General features: G+C 25.7%; 5 protein-coding genes across 9 annotated transcripts; 4 read left to right on the plus strand and 1 right to left on the minus strand.

The window, feature by feature from the left end:
- The first annotated feature begins 306 nt into the window (after positions 1–306).
- Positions 307–2,692, plus strand: LOC106786114. The gene is made up of 5 exons (XM_014747158.1): positions 307–322; positions 819–1,036; positions 1,207–1,427; positions 1,529–1,770; positions 2,360–2,692. The coding sequence occupies exons 2-5, from the start codon at positions 1,021–1,023 to the stop codon at positions 2,592–2,594; spliced, it is 714 nt and encodes a 237-aa protein (XP_014602644.1). The 5' UTR covers positions 307–322; positions 819–1,020; the 3' UTR covers positions 2,595–2,692.
- A 591-nt stretch (positions 2,693–3,283) lies between these two features.
- Positions 3,284–4,657, plus strand: LOC106786145 (V-type proton ATPase subunit e 2-like). Its single transcript, XM_014747239.1, has 4 exons — positions 3,284–3,501; positions 3,673–3,720; positions 3,790–3,877; positions 4,384–4,657. The coding sequence occupies exons 1-4, from the start codon at positions 3,404–3,406 to the stop codon at positions 4,399–4,401; spliced, it is 252 nt and encodes an 83-aa protein (XP_014602725.1). The 5' UTR covers positions 3,284–3,403; the 3' UTR covers positions 4,402–4,657.
- An 869-nt stretch (positions 4,658–5,526) lies between these two features.
- Positions 5,527–8,273, minus strand: LOC106786144. 4 transcript variants are annotated; one of them, XM_014747235.1, is made up of 4 exons: positions 8,105–8,273; positions 7,502–7,601; positions 7,334–7,414; positions 5,527–7,140 (listed from the first exon to the last, which is right to left on the minus strand). In XM_014747235.1, the coding sequence occupies exons 2-4, from the start codon at positions 7,587–7,589 to the stop codon at positions 6,398–6,400; spliced, it is 912 nt and encodes a 303-aa protein (XP_014602721.1). In that variant the 5' UTR covers positions 7,590–7,601; positions 8,105–8,273; the 3' UTR covers positions 5,527–6,397. The 4 variants fall into 4 exon arrangements, with proteins under 4 accessions (XP_014602721.1, XP_014602724.1, XP_014602723.1 ...); XM_014747238.1 differs by having other exon boundaries at positions 8,097–8,269; XM_014747237.1 differs by having other exon boundaries at positions 7,502–7,622; positions 8,097–8,269.
- A 126-nt stretch (positions 8,274–8,399) lies between these two features.
- LOC106786143 (protein RMD5 homolog A) lies at positions 8,400–11,574 on the plus strand. 2 transcript variants are annotated; one of them, XM_014747233.1, is made up of 7 exons: positions 8,400–8,584; positions 8,905–9,188; positions 9,501–9,638; positions 9,725–10,023; positions 10,085–10,187; positions 10,277–10,455; positions 10,514–11,574. In XM_014747233.1, the coding sequence occupies exons 1-7, from the start codon at positions 8,449–8,451 to the stop codon at positions 10,575–10,577; spliced, it is 1,203 nt and encodes a 400-aa protein (XP_014602719.1). In that variant the 5' UTR covers positions 8,400–8,448; the 3' UTR covers positions 10,578–11,574. The 2 variants fall into 2 exon arrangements, with proteins under 2 accessions (XP_014602719.1, XP_014602720.1); XM_014747234.1 differs by having other exon boundaries at positions 8,402–8,584; positions 10,277–10,431.
- Positions 11,575–11,891: 317 nt separating this feature from the next.
- LOC106786115 lies at positions 11,892–13,207 on the plus strand. The gene is made up of 3 exons (XM_014747160.1): positions 11,892–12,606; positions 12,866–12,949; positions 13,064–13,207. Exons 1-3 carry the CDS (start codon positions 12,492–12,494, stop codon positions 13,198–13,200), a joined length of 336 nt encoding a protein of 111 aa, XP_014602646.1. The 5' UTR covers positions 11,892–12,491; the 3' UTR covers positions 13,201–13,207.
- The last annotated feature ends 6,472 nt before the right edge of the window (positions 13,208–19,679 follow it).

The following is a 19,679-nucleotide window of genomic DNA, read 5'->3' on the forward strand; positions in this document are numbered from 1 at the left end:
CAATCGATATGTCTTTTTCTTAGCGACAACAGACGGCGCATTAATCATGCTAGCTGAGAGGTGCTGCTATCTAGTCTGAAGGGCGCAATTTTCGAACAACACCGTACGTAATATTTTGATTTATTATATGCATAAAATATTTATCAAAATCGGCAAAAACTTTTCCGAGTAATTCAATACATATAACTATTTTTGAAATTTTTCTTAAATTAAAATTACAATTACCCACCAAAATATTCGAATATTACAGTGTAACCAATTTTATGACCAATTATGAATATATTAAGACATTTTTTGAAACAAAATGGTTACGCTCTATAAGGTATTAAAATTATTTGTTAAATATTGCATCATATTAAATGAATATTGTCAGAATATTTTAATGATTCAGAAATGTGGTTTTATTTCATATAATAATTTTTATCATGCAATACACATGTAAATTAATAAAATAAATTATATGCGTTTATCAAGATTAATGAATGACCTATTGCTAAAAAAGAAAAATAAATAATCAAAACGATTGCTTCATAAACAACCGAAATATAAAACTAAAATATTTGGCATAATTTTTGTCCCTGTTAATGCATAAATCTTGACTCAACTTAAACACAACCAATGTCCAGCGTTTATTCTTTTAATCAGACCACGTAGATTACCCGTAACCAGCGTTACAATATTATCTTATATGTAATTTTAGAATCGTTGTCCATACGTCAAAATACGTAAAACTTGAATGACGTTTATCGTGTTAATATAATTAACATTGTATATGTATCTCAACAAATGTATTTATTTTTCACATTTTTAACATATAGGCATCGACTTTTCCTTCGGCTCGATCCTACATACAGTTCCGCTTGGGTACTGTATTTATTCCATTGGAATGTTTGGTATTTCATTGCAGCAACATATTTTATATTGACTATATGCGGTTACATATCACAATTGGTGTTCTCATATTACATTGAAATCAAACAAAAGGCAGATTTATTCGATCATTGTTTCTACAACTTTGCAATGTTATGCAAACAAGGTAAATTGAACTCTTATTAATGTGTAGATTTCCGTAACGAATCATTAAATGCATATGTTACGAACCATTTGGGAAATCCGGAATTATGAACACACAGGAGAATACTTCTTTTTCTTTTGTGATTTGATATTGAACATTTTTCTTCGGGTTCATTAAAATATATTTTACAGGTTGTATTCCGGAAGAATTTGAGGGAAGATCACGAATAATAGAATTATCTCTCAGTATGTTTTGCACTATTATGCACATAGCTTTCTCCGTGCTCATATTTGCTTACATGACAATGAAAATAATAGATTTACCGACATTCGATGATCTTGTATCTTTGAAAAATGAAACGAATTACAACATCGTTATCGTAAACGGATCTGTTCCTTATATATCATTTAAAGTAAGTTAATATATTCACTTTTAATATTTTAAAAGTGAAGTTATATGATATAATTTTACGAACGTGCATAATCCTTTTTATAGAAAGTAATTCAATTTTAGATAAATAATGTAGTTTTGAAAGAATTATGGAAAAGCAATCGACTTCTTATAGTTGAGACAGATGAAGAAATGTATGAAAAAGCATGTTTTAACAATTATGTTATGTTCTTTGCCGAAGATGTGCATAACACAAAAGAAGATTATATTTGTCAATTGAAACCTGTAGGGCAAATTTATTATGAAACATGGGTTGCATCCGGAATAAGTAAAAAATTCAAATATAAAAGGACGATAGATATGGGGTAAATTTAAGTATACTATTTTTAATTGGCACAATAATTATATATTATTTTTAATATAATACAATATGCAGGATAATTCTGGAAATTGGGACGTGTCATTTTTTAAATAAAAAATAGACAAAAAAATCATATAACATAATTAACTTCTCATTACGTAATACACTTCCTATTACACTTTATTTTCTAATGTAACTCAATTTTCTTTATCAAAATGTCAAACATCGTGTAACTCGTACCAATTTTCAGAATCATCCTTATATTTAACACATTGAATGCCATGGGAGTCATCGGTGTCCGGCACTAAATTTATTCGTGGCGCTGCGTGGATTATCGGTGACCCCCAATAAAATAAATACGTTGCACATGATTACATTACTTTTACCTTATCTGTTTTAAATAATATTTCAATATAAAATATAACGCATAATAATTAATTCGATTTGACGTAACGTGCAAGTCATGTAAAATGAGCGTGGCATTCAACTTGTTAGCATAAATAAATGTATATATATATTTAATTATTTATTTATTGAGTTGATGTTAATATACGATATAGAAATTAATATTATCATATTATATTATTTATTAGCGTCATAAAATTACTCGAAATTGGTTTAATAAATCGATTGAAAAAGCGAGTAGAAGCGAATAGAAAAAAACATTTGGATTGGAAGCAACCAAATCCGATTGAAATGGAACAAGTATCTAAATTTTTCTTGATACCATGTTTCGCAGCTGCTCTAGCTAGCATAATTTTCGTAATTGAAAATTTAGTATTTGTTTGGAATCAACGGAAGAGTATCGATTACATGAAAAAAAAATAAAATAGAACGATCTATACGATGATTGTGTTACAAGTATCGTATTATTTAAGAATATTTTTTCTTTTCCTTTTATAGTATTTAACAAAAAAATTATTGTTTAAAAGAACTCTTTATTTTAAAATAAACACAAGAGAAATGGAATTTTTTTAAAAAATGCGACTTTTAAAAATTATTGTTGGAAACGATATTTAATAGCCGCATAAAATAAAAAATAGTCTAATTTTTTTGTAATTTTTAATTATCTTGTTCTCTTGTTTCTCTTTTTTAATTATTTTGTAAATGATCTTGTAAAGTTGAATTAAAATAAAAAAATAATTGAAATATTATCTGTGTACGGCCTAATGTTTGTAAAATTAAATCTATTAAAAATAATAATACATTTTTGTCAATTAATTTATTTAGCAACCCGTATATCACAAAAGATATTCACATCTCAAACAGCAAAGTATCAGTCAAAGATGACGCACTAAACATAAAACAACAAATAATATAAAAATGTATATAACCTTATCAATGTTTTCCTAATTTTTACATGTAAAAGAGCGAGTAGCTTGTATACTTATTATTAATATTAATTATTATTAATAATGTAAATGTATTCTAAACATATGATTTGAAATTCGCGGTATATCGAATCCAATCGAAAGAAACAATCACATGACACTTTAAACACCAAATCGATTAGTATCGATATTTTTACTCATGTGATTACTACACACACCTGAGAAGCAAATCCGCTGGTTGAAGTTCGTAAATTTCTTCGATATATTCTACTTGTTTCTTTTTAAAGAATTTAAAAATATCGAGAAATGGCAGCATCGATAGCACCAGTATTAATATTCACCATTTTATGGGGTGCAGTTGGGATTGCATTTCCGTGTTTTGTGCCTACTGGACCAAATCGTGGGTACGTTTTAACATACAAATATTTTAAAGTGCCCATCCCACTATCTGTCAAATAAATTTGTTCTAATTAAAAAAAAAAAAAAAAAAAAAAAAGTAAATCAAAAACATTTTTTTCCTTTTCAATTATTAATAAATTAATTATTATTGTTCATTTTTTCTTTTTCTTTTTTAGAATCCTACAAGTTGTTCTTATATTAACAGCATTTACTTGTTGGTTGTTGTAAGTATTATTTGATATCTTAATCGAAATTATTTATTTAATATTAATAATAATATTTGATTATTGTAGCTGGTTATGTTGTTATATGGCACAAATGAACCCATTAATTGGACCTAAATTATCTAATAAGACAATACTTATGATGGCTCAAGAATGGGTTAGTATATTTTGTATAATAATCTTTGATTCTATTTATTATCAAATCATTTAAAGGCCTAAACGATTAATTCTAGTTTTAAAATTTAAAAAAAAATTTTAAACTGCTTATAGCTGATGCTTAACTATTTATAATTAAAATAAATTAACTGCTTGGAATATAATAATCTATGAGACTCGTGATACTATTACGATTTAAACATGAAAAACACAGGTCCTACTTATTGCGGATCTTACATGCCAAACATAAGGCATGTATGTTAAGTATGTTAAATTATAATGCAAAGGGTTAATAATTAAACTTAACGCTAATAAATGAGAATAGTTTTTATAATCATTCGATAATAAATGATATGAACAATGTATTACTTGTTTTTAGAGTTAATCGATTAGGCAAATAAGTAGATTAAATTAGCATATATAATTGTTAGGTTTTGTAGTTCGTACTTTACTAATGGTTCAACAAAATTTTTTAATTCTAATCTAAATTATTTCGTTTTATTTTAGGGTACACCGCTTGAATAATAGAACGTATAAATAATTGATGTAATATGAAAATTCGTTCTTTGTATATATATATAAACGTATTAATTACTTAACTGAATATGTATATTCCGAGAAACTAGGAGTACTCTGTTATATATAGGCAAAATATGCTTGTATTTATTGACATGAAATTGATTATACGTTATTATATTTTAAGTTTAAATATTTGTGTACAAATATTCTTAGGCGATTTATGGCACGAATAACAAGTGACATATATTCATAACAACAAAAATTTCTTTTCAATTAATTGTAAGATACATATATATATTTATACAGAATGTCCCAGCTAAAAGAGGCCATATAAATATTGTCATTTTTATTATACGACAAGCTTTTATAGTATACTTTGAATGATTTAGAAAGAGGTATGTTATGAACGAAAAAGTTTTTTTTAGGTCATTTTTTTATGAATTTTGTCAAGATCATCGATATTTTTTATCATATAAGCATATATTTTATTATAGTGTTCCTAATAGCGAGTAAAAAATACATGTCCTTTGGCATTAATACAATTATAAAATCAATAAAATCTTAGAATCTATATATCCATAAAATTATGGATGATATGGACTAATTGTTGCAAAAGGTACTCTTGCAACTATGTGATATCAATATGATGATCCAGGTCATTATTCACGAACAGCTATTCGGACATTAAATAGACAATATCCAAATCGTTGCATTGGATGTAATGGGTCCGTAATGTAGACCCCATGTTCACCTAATCTAACTCCATTAGATTTTTTTTAATGGAAAAGATTAAAAGAAGTTAACCAACAACGACCTATCACTCAAGAGGATATGAAGAATGGTGTAATTAATGTTTGTGTCTCTATAAGATCAGAAACAATTACAAGAATAAAAGCTGCAATTGTTCACTTCAGAAATTTTATTACTGTAAATGGAAATCACTTTGAGCATTTATAGCATAAACAGTAAGTTATAAATATTATACTATCTTAACATTGTCTTACAATTTTATCACATTTTTAGTGTTTAAGATCATTTGAAAGTCATGATAAAAGTATACTTAAATGTATCTTTTACCCGCTACAAGGGAAAATATAAAAAAATACATTCTTATAGAATAAAAAATGCCGATGACTTTGAAAAAATCCATAAAAAAATGACCTAAAAAAAAATCTTTTTTTTTTCATAACATATCTCTTTCTAAACCATTCAAAGTATACCATAAAAATTTGTCGTATAATAAAAAACAAAAAAAATATTTGATTTCCTGTAGCTGGGACACGCTGTATATCGCATAGATTCTTATCTTTGAATTTCCATTTACACTCGCCCACATGATAATTATTGACAACAAAATTGTAGTATTAAATAATTCTATAAAAATGTGATTATCCAAGTTCTACATTTAGCGCTCAAAGACAACAAATCAATGGTATTATTTTTTATTGTTGTATCATGTAAATATATACTGCCAATAATGTATTGATGTGCATTTAAATAATTTTCATTGAAAAAATTAAATCGAACAAAGTTATAAGAATATGATTGACGAAATAGATTGAATTGAATTTTCTTGTGTTTTTGATGATTTTCTTAACGAATTTGCTAATTAATTATTTATGACTTTTTATTCTTTTTTTATTATTATCACAAACGTGTAGTAATTATCAAAATGTATGTTCTTTATTATTAAAAAAATCTATTATATACATTTTTCTTTATAGACATATATATATCTCTAGTTAATAGATTAGATCTCAATTTTACTAGATTTTATTATACAAATATTTTTATACTATAGTCAATATATTTCTTATAAATAAAAAACTATCTTCAATATATTTTTTATAAATATATTAGGTCGAATCGGACTGCTTTGGTTTCATTTTAATCGAATTCAAATTTATTAATAATGAAAATTATCTCTTAAGGGGATATACTTTTATAATAACTTATTCTTACTCACATTTGATACCCTGTTCACAATATAAATTCATATTATTTATGCTTTCTCATAAGAAGATCCAAACTTATATTCGTTTAATGATTCATATGATATATTCATTATAAGAGATGAGAATAATTGATTACGCTCTCTCTGTATTTCATTATTATTTTCTATAGCCTCTCGTAAACGTCTAAGCTCTTTAACCTTTTCTTTTTCTAAACTAAGACGTTCTTCTCTAAAAGTTTTTGCTTGTCTTTTTCTTTGCATCTTTAATTTAACTCCTTTGTGTATACTAATTGGTTTTACATCACAAAATATTTGTTCAGTATTGTTATAGTGATCTGATTGATCTGATTGATCGGATAATATTAAAATAGAATCATCATCCTCCACAGGTTTTCCAGATAACGAGTTCTTATTATGAACAATACTTTTCGATATCTTTTCATCACCTTCGGACTTAGCTACAATTTTATTTATCGTACTAGAATTATTTATATTATAATCTTTTTCAAAAATAGTTTTTAAATATTCGTAATATTCCCACGTAATTCTATCCTTTTCATTAGGTGATTTTTTAATGTTATTGCGAATTTTAATGTAAGTTCTTTTTAAATTTCTAAATTTTTTATCTAAATTTTCTGGAGAAACGTAATAATTGTTCTTTTCAAATACAACTGCTATTTCTCTCCATAATGATTTCTTCTTTATCGTAAAATCTCTAAACTTTTCTTTCCTAGCATGGTATTCCTCCATAAGCAATAACGTTGCTTTTTTTGTCCAAACGAATCCAGAATCTAAAATCGAGCATGCTATTAAAATATCAGAACGTTTTAAGTCGAAATTTACTCATATTCGTTGAAAATGTAATTTCAATCGTAAAAAAGAAATCTTATAAAAAATAAAATTAATCATAGTTATTAAGAGAAATAATATAGCATTGATTATAATTGTTAAATTGTTTATGATTGGACACACGTGTGTACCAACCTGTTGGTATTTTTTGATTTTGTACTTCAAATTCCAAATGATCACCATTTAATTTAATATACTCTGTAATAAAAACAGGATCTGGAAATTAAAGATGTCTATGTGTAAGCATCGATCGATCCCAAATCGCAAGATTTTTGTATAAATTTAAAAGCATCAATGAATTACCACTTTTCAATTTAGTATGTACATCCTTAGAGTCTCTGATAGTATAAATATAATTTCCCAAATTATATTGACATTCTATTACTTCCATGATATATTTTACCTAGAAGTGAAGTATCATGACCTGTGTGATATTTATTTGCGATAAACATATGCATTGTTTAAATAATATTAATTTAATTAATACATTAATACATTCTACACACGACTGTTTGTTACAATACTCACACACATGTATGTATAATAATTTCTTAAGAAATTAAATAATACATCATTGGTAATACTAACAATACTAATGAATAATAATAATAATAATAATAATAACAACAATAAAAATAATCAAAATAATAATAATATAAGAATAATTTTAACTATTTTTATTATCATAGATAATATTCTATTCTATCCAATGTTCATTAACATCATCTTAGCAATATTAAATATTATCTTGAAGTCGCTTATAAAATAATGTTTTTAGACATATGTTTATTTAAATATGTAGAATTTAAATTAGATAAAAATTTCAATCAGGAAAACATATCAACAAAAAATGTTGTCCGATCATTATATATATTGATATGTATTTAGACTTTATAACCTTCTTACTGTTTAAATATAGCCACTCCAATCGTTCCCTAGGATGTTTCTTGCTGCTCAACGCTCAGTGATCAAGGAAATTTTTACAAATGGCGATTTATTTGGTGAGCTTACAATTATATTGTATATTGTGAAGCCGGAAGAAGAATCGCATTTAATCAGTATTACCAACTTTTATCTACGAGTTAACCTCCGCATTACCAAAATTAAATACATAATACTTTGTAACCAATCATCTTTTAATACTATAGTTATAAAATTCACCACTAGAGCGTATTTCGATCAACGTGTATTTTTATTCGAAATTCAGTATTGCTTTACTAATAACACGAGTATATTGAAGACAAACAACAATGGAGGCTTGTAATGCTGTCGAACGCGAAGTTGACAAAGTTTTATTAAAATTTGGTGCTATCAACGAACATGCGGATACCGTTCTACGAGATTTAATAAATCACAGCGAGTCATTAAAAAAAGAATTAGAAGAAGGTAAGAATTATTGTTTTATATATTATATGTGGTGTACGATGCCCTTGATTCGACTCAAACAAATTCGTTGTGTTGTTGTGATTCAGCATAAATTATGTATAATTTTATAAGACTTTAGTTAGATCGTATATCAAAATTGATTATTAAAAACTAACGAAATGAAGTTTAATTCAATTTCTATGATATGTTTAAATGATGTTTCAGATTTATAACCTCTTGAAAATGTTATCTTAGTAATTAGTATTGAAACTTTTTTGTATACATTTAAAGGTTATACAAATGTATTGAATTGTAAGAATTAATATATTACTTTTTCTTAGCACCATCCGATCATGAATTAACACCAGGTCAAGTGCAAGTATTGAAACAGGCAATGTCGAAGGTTCGTGATATTGTACAACGTTTGGCTACCGATCACCGAGATTTACACAGTACAGTATCTAAAGTGGGAAAAGCTATCGATAGAAATTTCATTGCTGATTTTGCAAGTACGAGTAGAGAAGATGTGTTTTCTGGTCCAGAAAAATCTCACCTTCTTAATCAAGTTATTTGTCAACACTTCTACCGTCAAGGAATGCTGGATATCGCAGACGAATTGGCAACAGTAAATTTATAACTTATAATTGAGGAGGCATCTCATTATTCATTATTTAATATCATTTAACGTATTTCGAAATTTTAATTAATTATAAAAACGTTTCTTTATTTCAATATTAAAATACTTGTCATATCTTTTTTATCTCATAATTAAATAATATTTATCTAATTAATTATAAAACATTCTCAATGAAGTCGAAAGTAGATTACATATAAGAAAATTTTTAACACAATACTTAAGTACAATCATGTTTATTTTCATATTGTTTAATATATAATAGTAATTTGCAAGAAAACGATATAATTAGAAATATTTTAGGAAGCAGGAATTAAAACCGATGAAGGGAGGAAAGAACCGTTCACAGAATTGAATTATATACTTGATTGCTTGAAGCAAAGAAATTTAGAACCTGCACTTGAGTGGGCTAAAAAACACAGAGAAGCCCTATTAGCACAAGTAAATTTTTCAATACGATTCCATTGCCAATGTATAAGAAGTAGAAAAGATTAGTTTTAGAATAAAAGGAATTTATATCATTACAGAATTCGTCTCTAGAATTTAAGTTACATAGATTACATTTCATAAGACTTGTACAACAAGGACCCACTAAACAAACAGAAGCAATAATGTATGCCCGTCAAAATCTTACGCAGTTTGTTGGACGTCATGAAAAAGAAGTACAGGCTTTAATGGGAACGTTACTTTATTTACCTAACGGAATAGAATCATCTCCATATAGCCATTTATTAGATCCTACTTTATGGCTCGATATTCATGATGTTTTTACTAAAGAAGCGTGTACATTATTAGGCCTAAGTGTTGACAGTCCGCTTTCGGTCTGGTAAGTTGATTAAATTTAAAACTAGCAACGACGATGATGAAAAGATATTTTTTTTGTATAGTATCAATTCTGGATGTACCGCACTTCCTGCTCTTCTCAATATTAAACAGGTCATGCAACAAAGACAAGTAACTGGTATATGGAGCGGTAAAGATGAACTTCCGGTAAATCTAATTAACACACACACAGTATTATGCTTAATAAATATTAATTAAAATTAATCTTTGCATTTGTTTTTGTTTGTAATATATAGATCGAAATAGATTTGGGTAAACAAAGCCGTTATCATTCTGTTTTTGCATGTCCGATTCTTCGGCAACAAAGTACAGAAAATAATCCACCGATGAAATTAGTTTGTGGTCATGTAATATCAAGGGATGCATTAAATAAGCTCACCAATGCGAACAAGTATGTTGCTAGCATATCAAGAAGGTAAAGTGGATCGACTGTGAAATAACTTTATACAAAAGCAAATCTAATTTATTTCTAGATTGAAATGCCCGTACTGTCCTGTGGAACAAAATCCAGAAGATGCTAGACTTATATACTTCTAGATTACTGTGATATTATAAATATAGAGACGAATCTATTGTTAAATTATATATATATATATATATATTTAGTTTTGCAATTTTTTCTTGTTGTCTGATAATTAGGTTCAAGTGATAGGACAAAATATTATATTTGTGAGAAGATGCAGAAGCAGCAGTAACAGCGGCATATTTAATATTTTTATTATTATTTTAAGGAAATTCATGCTTATGAGATACTTGAAATCATTTACTTTTTTTTTTATATATTAAAAGAAGATCTATGCTAATGTGTAATTAAATACTATTAACATTTAATTATTTCTCGTATGCAAAAGACTGATATTCAAGCAATAGTGTATATTAATTAACATAGTTTTTTGTTTATTTGCAATTATCTATTAAAAATGTTGCTCTCTTCTTCTTTCTTATTAAATATTTAGTCAAAGACGATTTGAAAAATGATCGAAATTAAATTAATAATTATTCTTTTTGTTACTCGTCCTGACTGTTACTAATTATTTTATTATCGTTAGCATTTAAAAGAAAAAATTTTTTGTTACATGTTTATATTATTTCAAATAATATAAAAGCTAACGAATAATTATTGTATTCGCATGTATGTATGTATGTATGTGTATGTGTCTATTAATTCGTTGAAATCAACATTATAAATTATATCGTATCATTTTATATTTAATATATTTGCTTCGTAATCGTATAATTATAGTAATTATTTCTTTTTTTTTTTTTTTATTTCTTTTTTCTTTGAGATCATAAAAATATAATATCGATAATAATAATATTATTAAAAATAATAATACTTTTGTAAGTACAACTAATCATATAAGCGTTAGATTATAAATAATTCTCTAATTTCATCATCAATTGTATAATATATCGTTTTACTGTATTCATAAGAATGTGGGTTATATATGCGTTACTAAAAAAAAAAGAAAGAAACTATATTACGTATTATATGTCGTTATTTTATCTCATATTATCATAAATGCAAAACCTGACTTATAGTTTTTCTGATATTTAACATTAAACAGTATTCTAATTAATTATTAGTTTATATATTTGGTTATTGTATATATATCTTATTTTTATTATTGTAGTAAAGGGGAAAATTTATTGATCAAACGAATTTAATCTTCGTAGATACGAATTCAAGTTTAGTTTAATTCAGGTGAATGTTTTATTTTCTTAGGCGTTATTAACGATTTTAAAACAATATGGAATCAAAAAATAAAACTAGGTAATATCAATAACGATTATAAAATTAATTTATGCATACATATACATATATTTTATAATTAAATTTTTAATAACAAAGAATTATTGTAGTTTAAAAAATAAGGTAACCTCCGAATCAGTGCATAAAATTATTGTTGAAAAAGGAAATTATGAAGAATTATTTGGTTCTACGAAATCTACATTTTCATTTTGCGACGTTGATAAAATAATGCCGAAAAATTTACAAGATTCTTTGAAAAGAGCAAAAGAAAATCCGATTGAACCTTTTACATTTTTAAACAAAATTCCGGTTGAAGATACGATCGAGGGAAATACTTTTGTAAATACGAAGAATGAATCGATGGAAATAGATGTAAGTAATTTAAAATAACAAATTATTCTTAATTTTATTATTTTCTGCAAGTGTAATTTTTTTAATTTAAATTTCGCACGCTACCTAACAGATATATGCGTTACACTTGACACACGACACACGATTTTGAAGTGTATAAGTTGCTCAAACTATTCAAAGTTTCATTTTAAGTTTAATTTTACTAATATTTATACTAATTTGTAATAAAGTCGTGGTAATTAAATTGATATTTTAGTGTTCGAAAATGGTTTAGTATAAATAAATAATTTGCATTTATTTTTGATCTTTTCGTTGATCGAATTTTGCAGATTCAATTGAAAAATTTGATGAAACGTATAGAATTAAATAGAATTCTTCTTGAAAGAACGAATCAAAGGGTTAAAGACATTGATACTCTTGTAAAACGAAGTGAATTAATTCTACCGAAGAATCAAATTTATGGTAATTAAGTTAAAAACAAAATTTTGTACTTATAACTAATTTATTATAAATAAAATTGCGTTAATATTTTTATTATACTAATATATAAAGTGTCCTGTAACAATACATTTTCAAACTAACTTTTTTTTTCTCTTAAATGAACAAATTTTATTATATGTTTTGATTTAATTTTTCATATAAAATTAACTTCTGTTCGCTTGTACCACCAATTACAAGATATTCTTTATAATTTTTAATAATATCGATACATTTATTACAGATGAGAAAATTTTCAAGAAAATGAAATCAGCCGATGCAACAGAATCATCGAAAATTGCATCTCAAATCGAATATCCGGAAATTGGTAAAAATGTTTATCAATAATTTGCTACAGAAATTCGATTTTATAATAGTTTTCTATATTTTTTAATATCTAATTATTTATTAATCTTTTTGTAATTTTTATTTAAATAATCAGAGGAATTTCGTCAAACAATAAACACAACGAAGGATGTGTTAAATTACATGAAACAAATTTCTAAGGGAGAAATGATTTTGGACGATTTACCGGCAGAACTTTTGACTCGTGTAAAATCGTCTAATTTAAAAAATTAATCAAAAATGATTATTTTATCCAGTATGTACAATATTTGAATTTAACTGAAATTTTAACATAAAAATTATAAAATTAAAACAGAATAAATTCAATGAAATATTATTATTTATTAAGTATAAAAAGTTTATTTGTCATCGGGATCTTTTTTATCGTCATGTTTCCTGTTCTTATCATTATTGTGTTTTAGGTATTTAGTTCTTTTATTGTCTGTATTATTTTGCTTTCTACTCCTTTAGCTTTCAGGAGCTGTAGTATGTCTTCAAGCTTTTTTTTTGTCAAACGCTTACTGGAGGTCAAGGAAACACATGAATATTGGTTTGTTGAATTCTATGGTTTTTTTCGGTTATTTGTCGTAGTATGAATATTGAGGAAGAAGAAAATAAGAAAGGAAAGGGAAAAAGGTGATCGAATTTTTATTACATTTATTTATATTCGTTACATTACATATTACCATATTAATATTACAACATATACACATAGATGCGGCATACATAAATTAGAACAAACGTTGCATTAGATTACAGATTACCCTTCGTAACTTTATGTATATATATATTAAGCTATGTATATTAATATATTAATATTTCAAACATTATTCTTAAAATGTCGGTTTCTTCTCTCACTTTTAGTAATTTTATTTATTATTATTATTATTATTATTTTTGTCTTATTATCTCGGAAAATTAGCATTCGATTGATGCTACTTTTAAAAAGGATCTTTCTTCAATCTTTTTAATAAGACATTCTACTCTCGTACACGAGTAGAATTTTTTAAACGTTCCCAAAAAACCCCCATAAAATATCCTTCCCATTTACATACACATTTGATGATCCTCAACGAACTTATTTGGCGATTTTCAGATTCGACTTACAAATTTCACATTCTCTTTCACAAAACATATTTTTACATATACCTTACTATCGATATAATCATTTCCTGTTATTATATAAAAAACAAAACGAAAAAACAAATTAAAAATATAACATACCTATATATGAGCATTTAATAGTTTCATTTTATTTGTTTTTTTTTTTTTTTCTTTTTCTCTCTCCCTCTCTTTCTCGTTAATGTTTTTTTTTTTATCTGCTTCATCATTATCATCATCATTATCATCATCATCTTCTTCTTTTTCTTTATTAGTTCTCGCCTATATGATTTATTTACTTTATTTGTATTTTGTTTAATTATCGACAATTACACAGGCGTAAAGTCGGGCCCATACACCAGCTGGTTAAATACATATCACTACTACGATACAACGATACAACGATAGGATTGTTTAAAAGCACTTTTAGATTAGTGCTTTGATAATGATTAATACATACTCGAGAATGTTAAGTAAGAGGTGGATGATGGGAGGAGGGGAAAGAAAACTATATTTTATGTATAATATACACACACACACACACACACACTGACACAAGCGTCGATCGAATATTGGAATATCAGTTATTTTGTTTGTTTGTTTGTTTATTTAATGATTCGATACAGTAACAATGTATCGATTTTGATTAGTATTATTATTTATTTTTCTTTTTTTCTTTTTCTTTTTTTCTTTTTGGTTATCACAGAAAGTGATACACATTTTCGCGCAAGCAACAACCGTAAAACGTAAAGAAAAAATATTAACGCAAATATACGAACACACACCGATCTTTCCTTCATTTAATAATGTTGGAAATGCTTCAGCGCTTATTTGTAGTTTTTTTGTTAAATATTATCATTATTTTTTTCTTTCATTGCTTATTGTCTGTTCACAATAGCAGCCAACGCGACGAGTAAATTCGCTAAAATGATTTTCTTCAAATAATTTTCTTTATATTTCGTTTTAAAATAATGCGTGCGATACGACGATACTTTGTGGAAGATTATTGTTTATTTTTTTTTTTTTTTAGTTTCTTTCTTTCTTTCCTTTTTCTTTTTTCTTTTTTTTGTACACTTTTGTAAATATGTTCCTTTGGATTTTTTCGTATCTTGTCGAGAGGCAGCGTTAGTTATTAATTCAAAAACAGCAATAAATTTCGTATTATCGTTTTTAATAAAATTCACATGTGCATTTTTATTTTTCCTATATTTTCTATTTTCTGTTTTTTATATATATATATATGTAAATATAAATTAATTAAATAATTAAATATATATAAAAAAAATTGTTTTGTTTTATTTTCTTCTTTTTAAAAGATTTTTTCAATTATCTAATTTAAATCTTTGACGATCTTGACTATTAAATGAATGAAAAAAAATGTTGATTTGATTTTAATTCATTATTAATAAAGAAAAAGGGTTCACCATTGTTGATAAGTTCTGTAATGCATATAAATTTTCGTTTGGTTTTCTTTTTCTTATGTGAATGTTAGTTAATGATATGCTTTTTATCGTCGTAGCACACGTACACTTCTCTCGACGGTTTTTCATTCATATTTTATCTGTTTTATCGCATTTTGATTGCATCAGCAATTCGAATAATGAATTTCGGCGCTAAGTAATGCCGATTTTGACGTTTATCAATTAAAATACATTGAACATGCACACGATTACTTCTTTTCCTTCCCTTAAAAACACATTTTTTTTCTTTCTTTCTTTCAATTGCAATTTTTTTTACAGATATACACATACATACACGTACACGCCCACGCACACACAATATTTTGCATAGAAACATTTTATCCGTCGATATGACTTTTCCTAATCGTCCTGAGAATGTTATAAATATTGTGAATAAAAAAAAGAAAGAAAGAGAGAGGGAAATAGAATAAACGAAAAATAATTTTTCATTAATATTTTTAAAAACTAATTCAATTTTTATCCTACGAAAACAAATATGAAGTTTAATATTTTTTAGATATTTGTTTTTTTTTTATCTTCAATATATTATAGAAACGAGTAAAATTTGTATTCTACGAAGAAGTATATAAATATTGTAATATTGTAAAAACAAATGAAATTTTTATTCTACATAAGATAAAATCGAATAGCATACTTCGTCACATTTCTATAATTTTGTTTAGTTTTCTTTTTTTATATACCGATTATATGAACCAGTGAAATTTTTATTCTACGAATCACAGAAACAAATGGCACACTTTGTGAATTTTGTTCTCTTTATTTCTGCAGAATATAGGAATGAGTACAATTTGTATTCTACGAAACCCAGAAACATAAATAATTAAATATCAACTATATCACTTCTGTAGTTAAATTACATTCTTTTTTTCCTCTCTCTTTAATTTTCTTTTTCTCTCAGTTAGTATTTTCTTTGATAACGATCTTTTAGGAAAAAATTTCCAAATGTTTTCTAAGGGATCGAAAAGAAGTTAAGAGAACATCCGACATGAAGGTATCTCAGCGGCGGCAGTATTTCCATTATAAATCATCCGTTAATATACATCTTTATTATATTAAATCATTAAGTATAAAATGTCAGATTGAGATTTCAATTAAAAATCGGATATTTCATATTTAATGAGATAATATCTTCTTTATATGTATATACAAGGAAACAGATTATCAATGAAATACACATCAGTATGTATTTATGTATTCGTATATAAGTAAATATGTATTTATATCTATGTATATACATAGATTCTTCTAACGATTATAGAATGAAATCTATTCACCATCATTATTCTTCTCTTCCTTTTCTTCTTTACTATTATTTATTTATTTTTTCTTCCTTTCTTTTATTGTTCGTTTCCATTTTTAGCGCATAAACAATTATCTCATCTTATTTCGTTTCATATTATTTTCACATTCGAATATTTTTCATTTTTAACATATTTTCATTTCGAGTTCTGAAAATCGCCAAACTATTTCGATATTTTCTCAATGTTGTTTCCTATCTTTCTTTCTTTCTTTCTTTTTTATTTTGTTGGAAAGAAAATTCTTGTTTCACGTTTTCATTGTGTATCACTTTTCGTTAGCTCGTTTGAGATAATTAGATCATCAATGATTAATCATTTAATCATTCGCGCGTGTTTTGTTTATTTTGTTCAAACATTGAGAGATAATGAGCGGGACGTTCGCGAAATTAAAATCACGAATTGAATTGACTCGCGTTTCGTACCGGGAGTAAGTTCACAGTGATGAAACCGTGACCTCGTGGATTTCCGAATCCGCAACGGGAATTTGTAGGCAATTTTTTAGAAATATTATTTCTCTTTCTTATCTGTGCAATGTCTCACGATGTAAACGAATAAAATTGTGTTAATAATTATAACAGTTAATTCGATCAAAAAATTAGAAACTTCTTTTTTATTATGATATATGTTAATAATATAATTCATTTTAATCTTGTATAGAAAAAGTAAAATTATTATTCTAATAAACTAATAGAAAAATTAATTATCATTTTATCTTTTTTATAATTTGTTTTTTATTTGTTAAAATAAAATAAAATTTTAAACAAAAAATAATAACTTTATTATTTCTATATAGTTTTGTTGTATATTTTTTTTCAAATACTATAGGAATGATTGAAATTTTTATAATCAATAAATTTTCCATATGTTGTATTCTTATTTTTCTTAACTCTATTTAATAGCACTTTATTTCATTTAAAAATATAAATAAATGTAATAGAATCAAATCACGAAGTATCAAATTAAAAAACTTATATCCTAATTCACTATCATAATTACCAACACAATTAATTTTCAAATGATATCAATTATTTTGTTTCTTCTTTTATGCTGTCATTTATTTATTTAATGTTTATTTGAAACAAACGTTTACACCCAAGAAACATCGATTGATCTTTGGACCTTCTCAATTCTTTTTTTTGTATTATTTTTATCCGTGGGTCTCTCGACTATACTACGACAAAAAGAACGATACACTAACACGCGTGCAAGATATATATTTGTTTGTTTAATAATTCCTTAAATTATTAAGCATTATTTTTTGTATAGTATATCACGTTCCTATAGTTTTATACGGCTCTGTGTGTTTGTGTTAATATTAATATTTATATTTATATATTCTGTATATCAGCATTTTAATTAGGGTCAACACTATATCACCATTCTAATCATTTTAATCAATACTAATCTAATTAATACTCGATATTTATATATACAATAGCTTAGGATCTCAACGCGTACTATGAAAGTTACAACAGATTTGATATCTGTTAAATTATATTAGTGTAATAAATATACGATGGTTAACCTTTTTGTGTCTTGCTTAAAGCTCTTGAATACATTTCTAACATTTACATATATATTTTTTCTTGTTTATATATATTTAATTTATCTACTTTATTACGTATATATTTTTATATACATACGTATATCACTTTTACCATTTAACGCTCACGTATACAGAGTTCTTTACTTGAAACATAAGATTATATATATATATATATATGTAAATATGTATGTTTTTGTGTATGTGTGTATTAGATATTAATATATATTTTTATAATATTATTTTTAATTACAATTCTTTTCTTTTTTTCTTTTTTGTATTGCTTCTACGAACGAACTTTTTCTTTTTCGAGAGATCCCAAACACGGTTTAATTATATTTTTATTATATATAACGATGACGATTATATTATTATTATTATTATTTGTATTCCATGCCATCTAGAATTTTCCGTCGCGAATTCACATAATGTTTTTTCATGTAATTCGCCTATTTTCGCGAACGCCTCGCGTGCTAATTTTGTCCTTTTTCTTTTTTTTTGTTCCTTTTTTAGCACATCTCTTATATTCACCCTTTGAAATATTTCTATTTCTTCTTTTTCTTCTTATTCTTATTCCTTTACGTTGAAGCCGAAGTAAGATTACATCTTTGAAAGGGGACTTTTTCACGAAGGTACTCGAGGGAATCCCTCGTAGAAAAAATAATCGAAAATACGAAACCTAAGCCCTTACAAATTTCGAGGGATTTTTTTCGAGATATGCTCGTGAAAATATAAAGAAAAAAAGAATATATATATATATATTCCTATTCAATATCTTGAAAACTCGTCAAGATTTTCACTTTGTTTTTTTTTTTTTGGATCTTTGTTCATCAATATATGCATATGTTTATAAATATGTGTATATATGTATTAATATATTAATTATGTTTAATATTTATATATATATATTTTTTTTTTTCTTTTTTATATAAGACTCTCGAAGTTTGGTAAACCGATTTTTATTGTCTCCCAGAATTCCTCGCTCGAGATATTAAGAATTTCATTTCAACATTTCATTCAATATTATATTAATTATATATATATAAAATCTATTATTATTTCTAATAATTGGAGAATACTTCATGGTACCTAATCGCTTTTAAATTCGCACGGTTTCCCTGCAGCCATTCAGGGAATCCAAATTAGGTGATTCCCCGTTACTGTATATTTTTGTTATCAAATAAATTTTAGAAAATTCTAATCTCGAGCTTACAGAGGATTTATATCCGAGAAAATGAACAGATAAACGAATTGCAAACAAAATTTAAAAATTAAAATAATTCATTCGCG

The sequence above is a fragment of the Polistes canadensis genome, unplaced genomic scaffold (assembly GCF_001313835.1).
Source record: "Polistes canadensis isolate GaletaPanama2010 unplaced genomic scaffold, ASM131383v1 scaffold_66, whole genome shotgun sequence".
Taxonomy (NCBI): Eukaryota; Metazoa; Arthropoda; class Insecta; order Hymenoptera; family Vespidae; genus Polistes; species Polistes canadensis.

Coding starts and splice junctions, on each gene's coding strand:
- LOC106786114 (XM_014747158.1), top strand. Junction 1,428..1,528: donor TTCCTTATATATCATTTAAA/GTAAGTTAATAT, acceptor ATTCAATTTTAG/ATAAATAATGTAGTTTTGAA. Junction 1,771..2,359: donor AAAAGGACGATAGATATGGG/GTAAATTTAAGT, acceptor ATTATTTATTAG/CGTCATAAAATTACTCGAAA.
- LOC106786145 (XM_014747239.1), top strand. CDS start 3,404: ATGGCAGCATCGATAGCACCAGTATTAATATTCACCATTTTATGGGGT. Junction 3,502..3,672: donor CCTACTGGACCAAATCGTGG/GTACGTTTTAAC, acceptor TTTCTTTTTTAG/AATCCTACAAGTTGTTCTTA. Junction 3,721..3,789: donor GCATTTACTTGTTGGTTGTT/GTAAGTATTATT, acceptor TGATTATTGTAG/CTGGTTATGTTGTTATATGG.
- LOC106786144 (XM_014747235.1), bottom strand. CDS start 7,589: ATGGAAGTAATAGAATGTCAATATAATTTGGGAAATTATATTTATACT. Junction 7,415..7,501: donor ACATACTAAATTGAAAAGTG/GTAATTCATTGA, acceptor TTTAATTTCCAG/ATCCTGTTTTTATTACAGAG. Junction 7,141..7,333: donor AAATCAAAAAATACCAACAG/GTTGGTACACAC, acceptor GCTCGATTTTAG/ATTCTGGATTCGTTTGGACA.
- LOC106786143 (XM_014747233.1), top strand. CDS start 8,449: ATGGAGGCTTGTAATGCTGTCGAACGCGAAGTTGACAAAGTTTTATTA. Junction 9,189..9,500: donor TCGCAGACGAATTGGCAACA/GTAAATTTATAA, acceptor GAAATATTTTAG/GAAGCAGGAATTAAAACCGA. Junction 10,024..10,084: donor GACAGTCCGCTTTCGGTCTG/GTAAGTTGATTA, acceptor TTTTTTGTATAG/TATCAATTCTGGATGTACCG.
- LOC106786115 (XM_014747160.1), top strand. CDS start 12,492: ATGAAACGTATAGAATTAAATAGAATTCTTCTTGAAAGAACGAATCAA. Junction 12,607..12,865: donor ACCGAAGAATCAAATTTATG/GTAATTAAGTTA, acceptor CATTTATTACAG/ATGAGAAAATTTTCAAGAAA. Junction 12,950..13,063: donor AATCGAATATCCGGAAATTG/GTAAAAATGTTT, acceptor TTAAATAATCAG/AGGAATTTCGTCAAACAATA.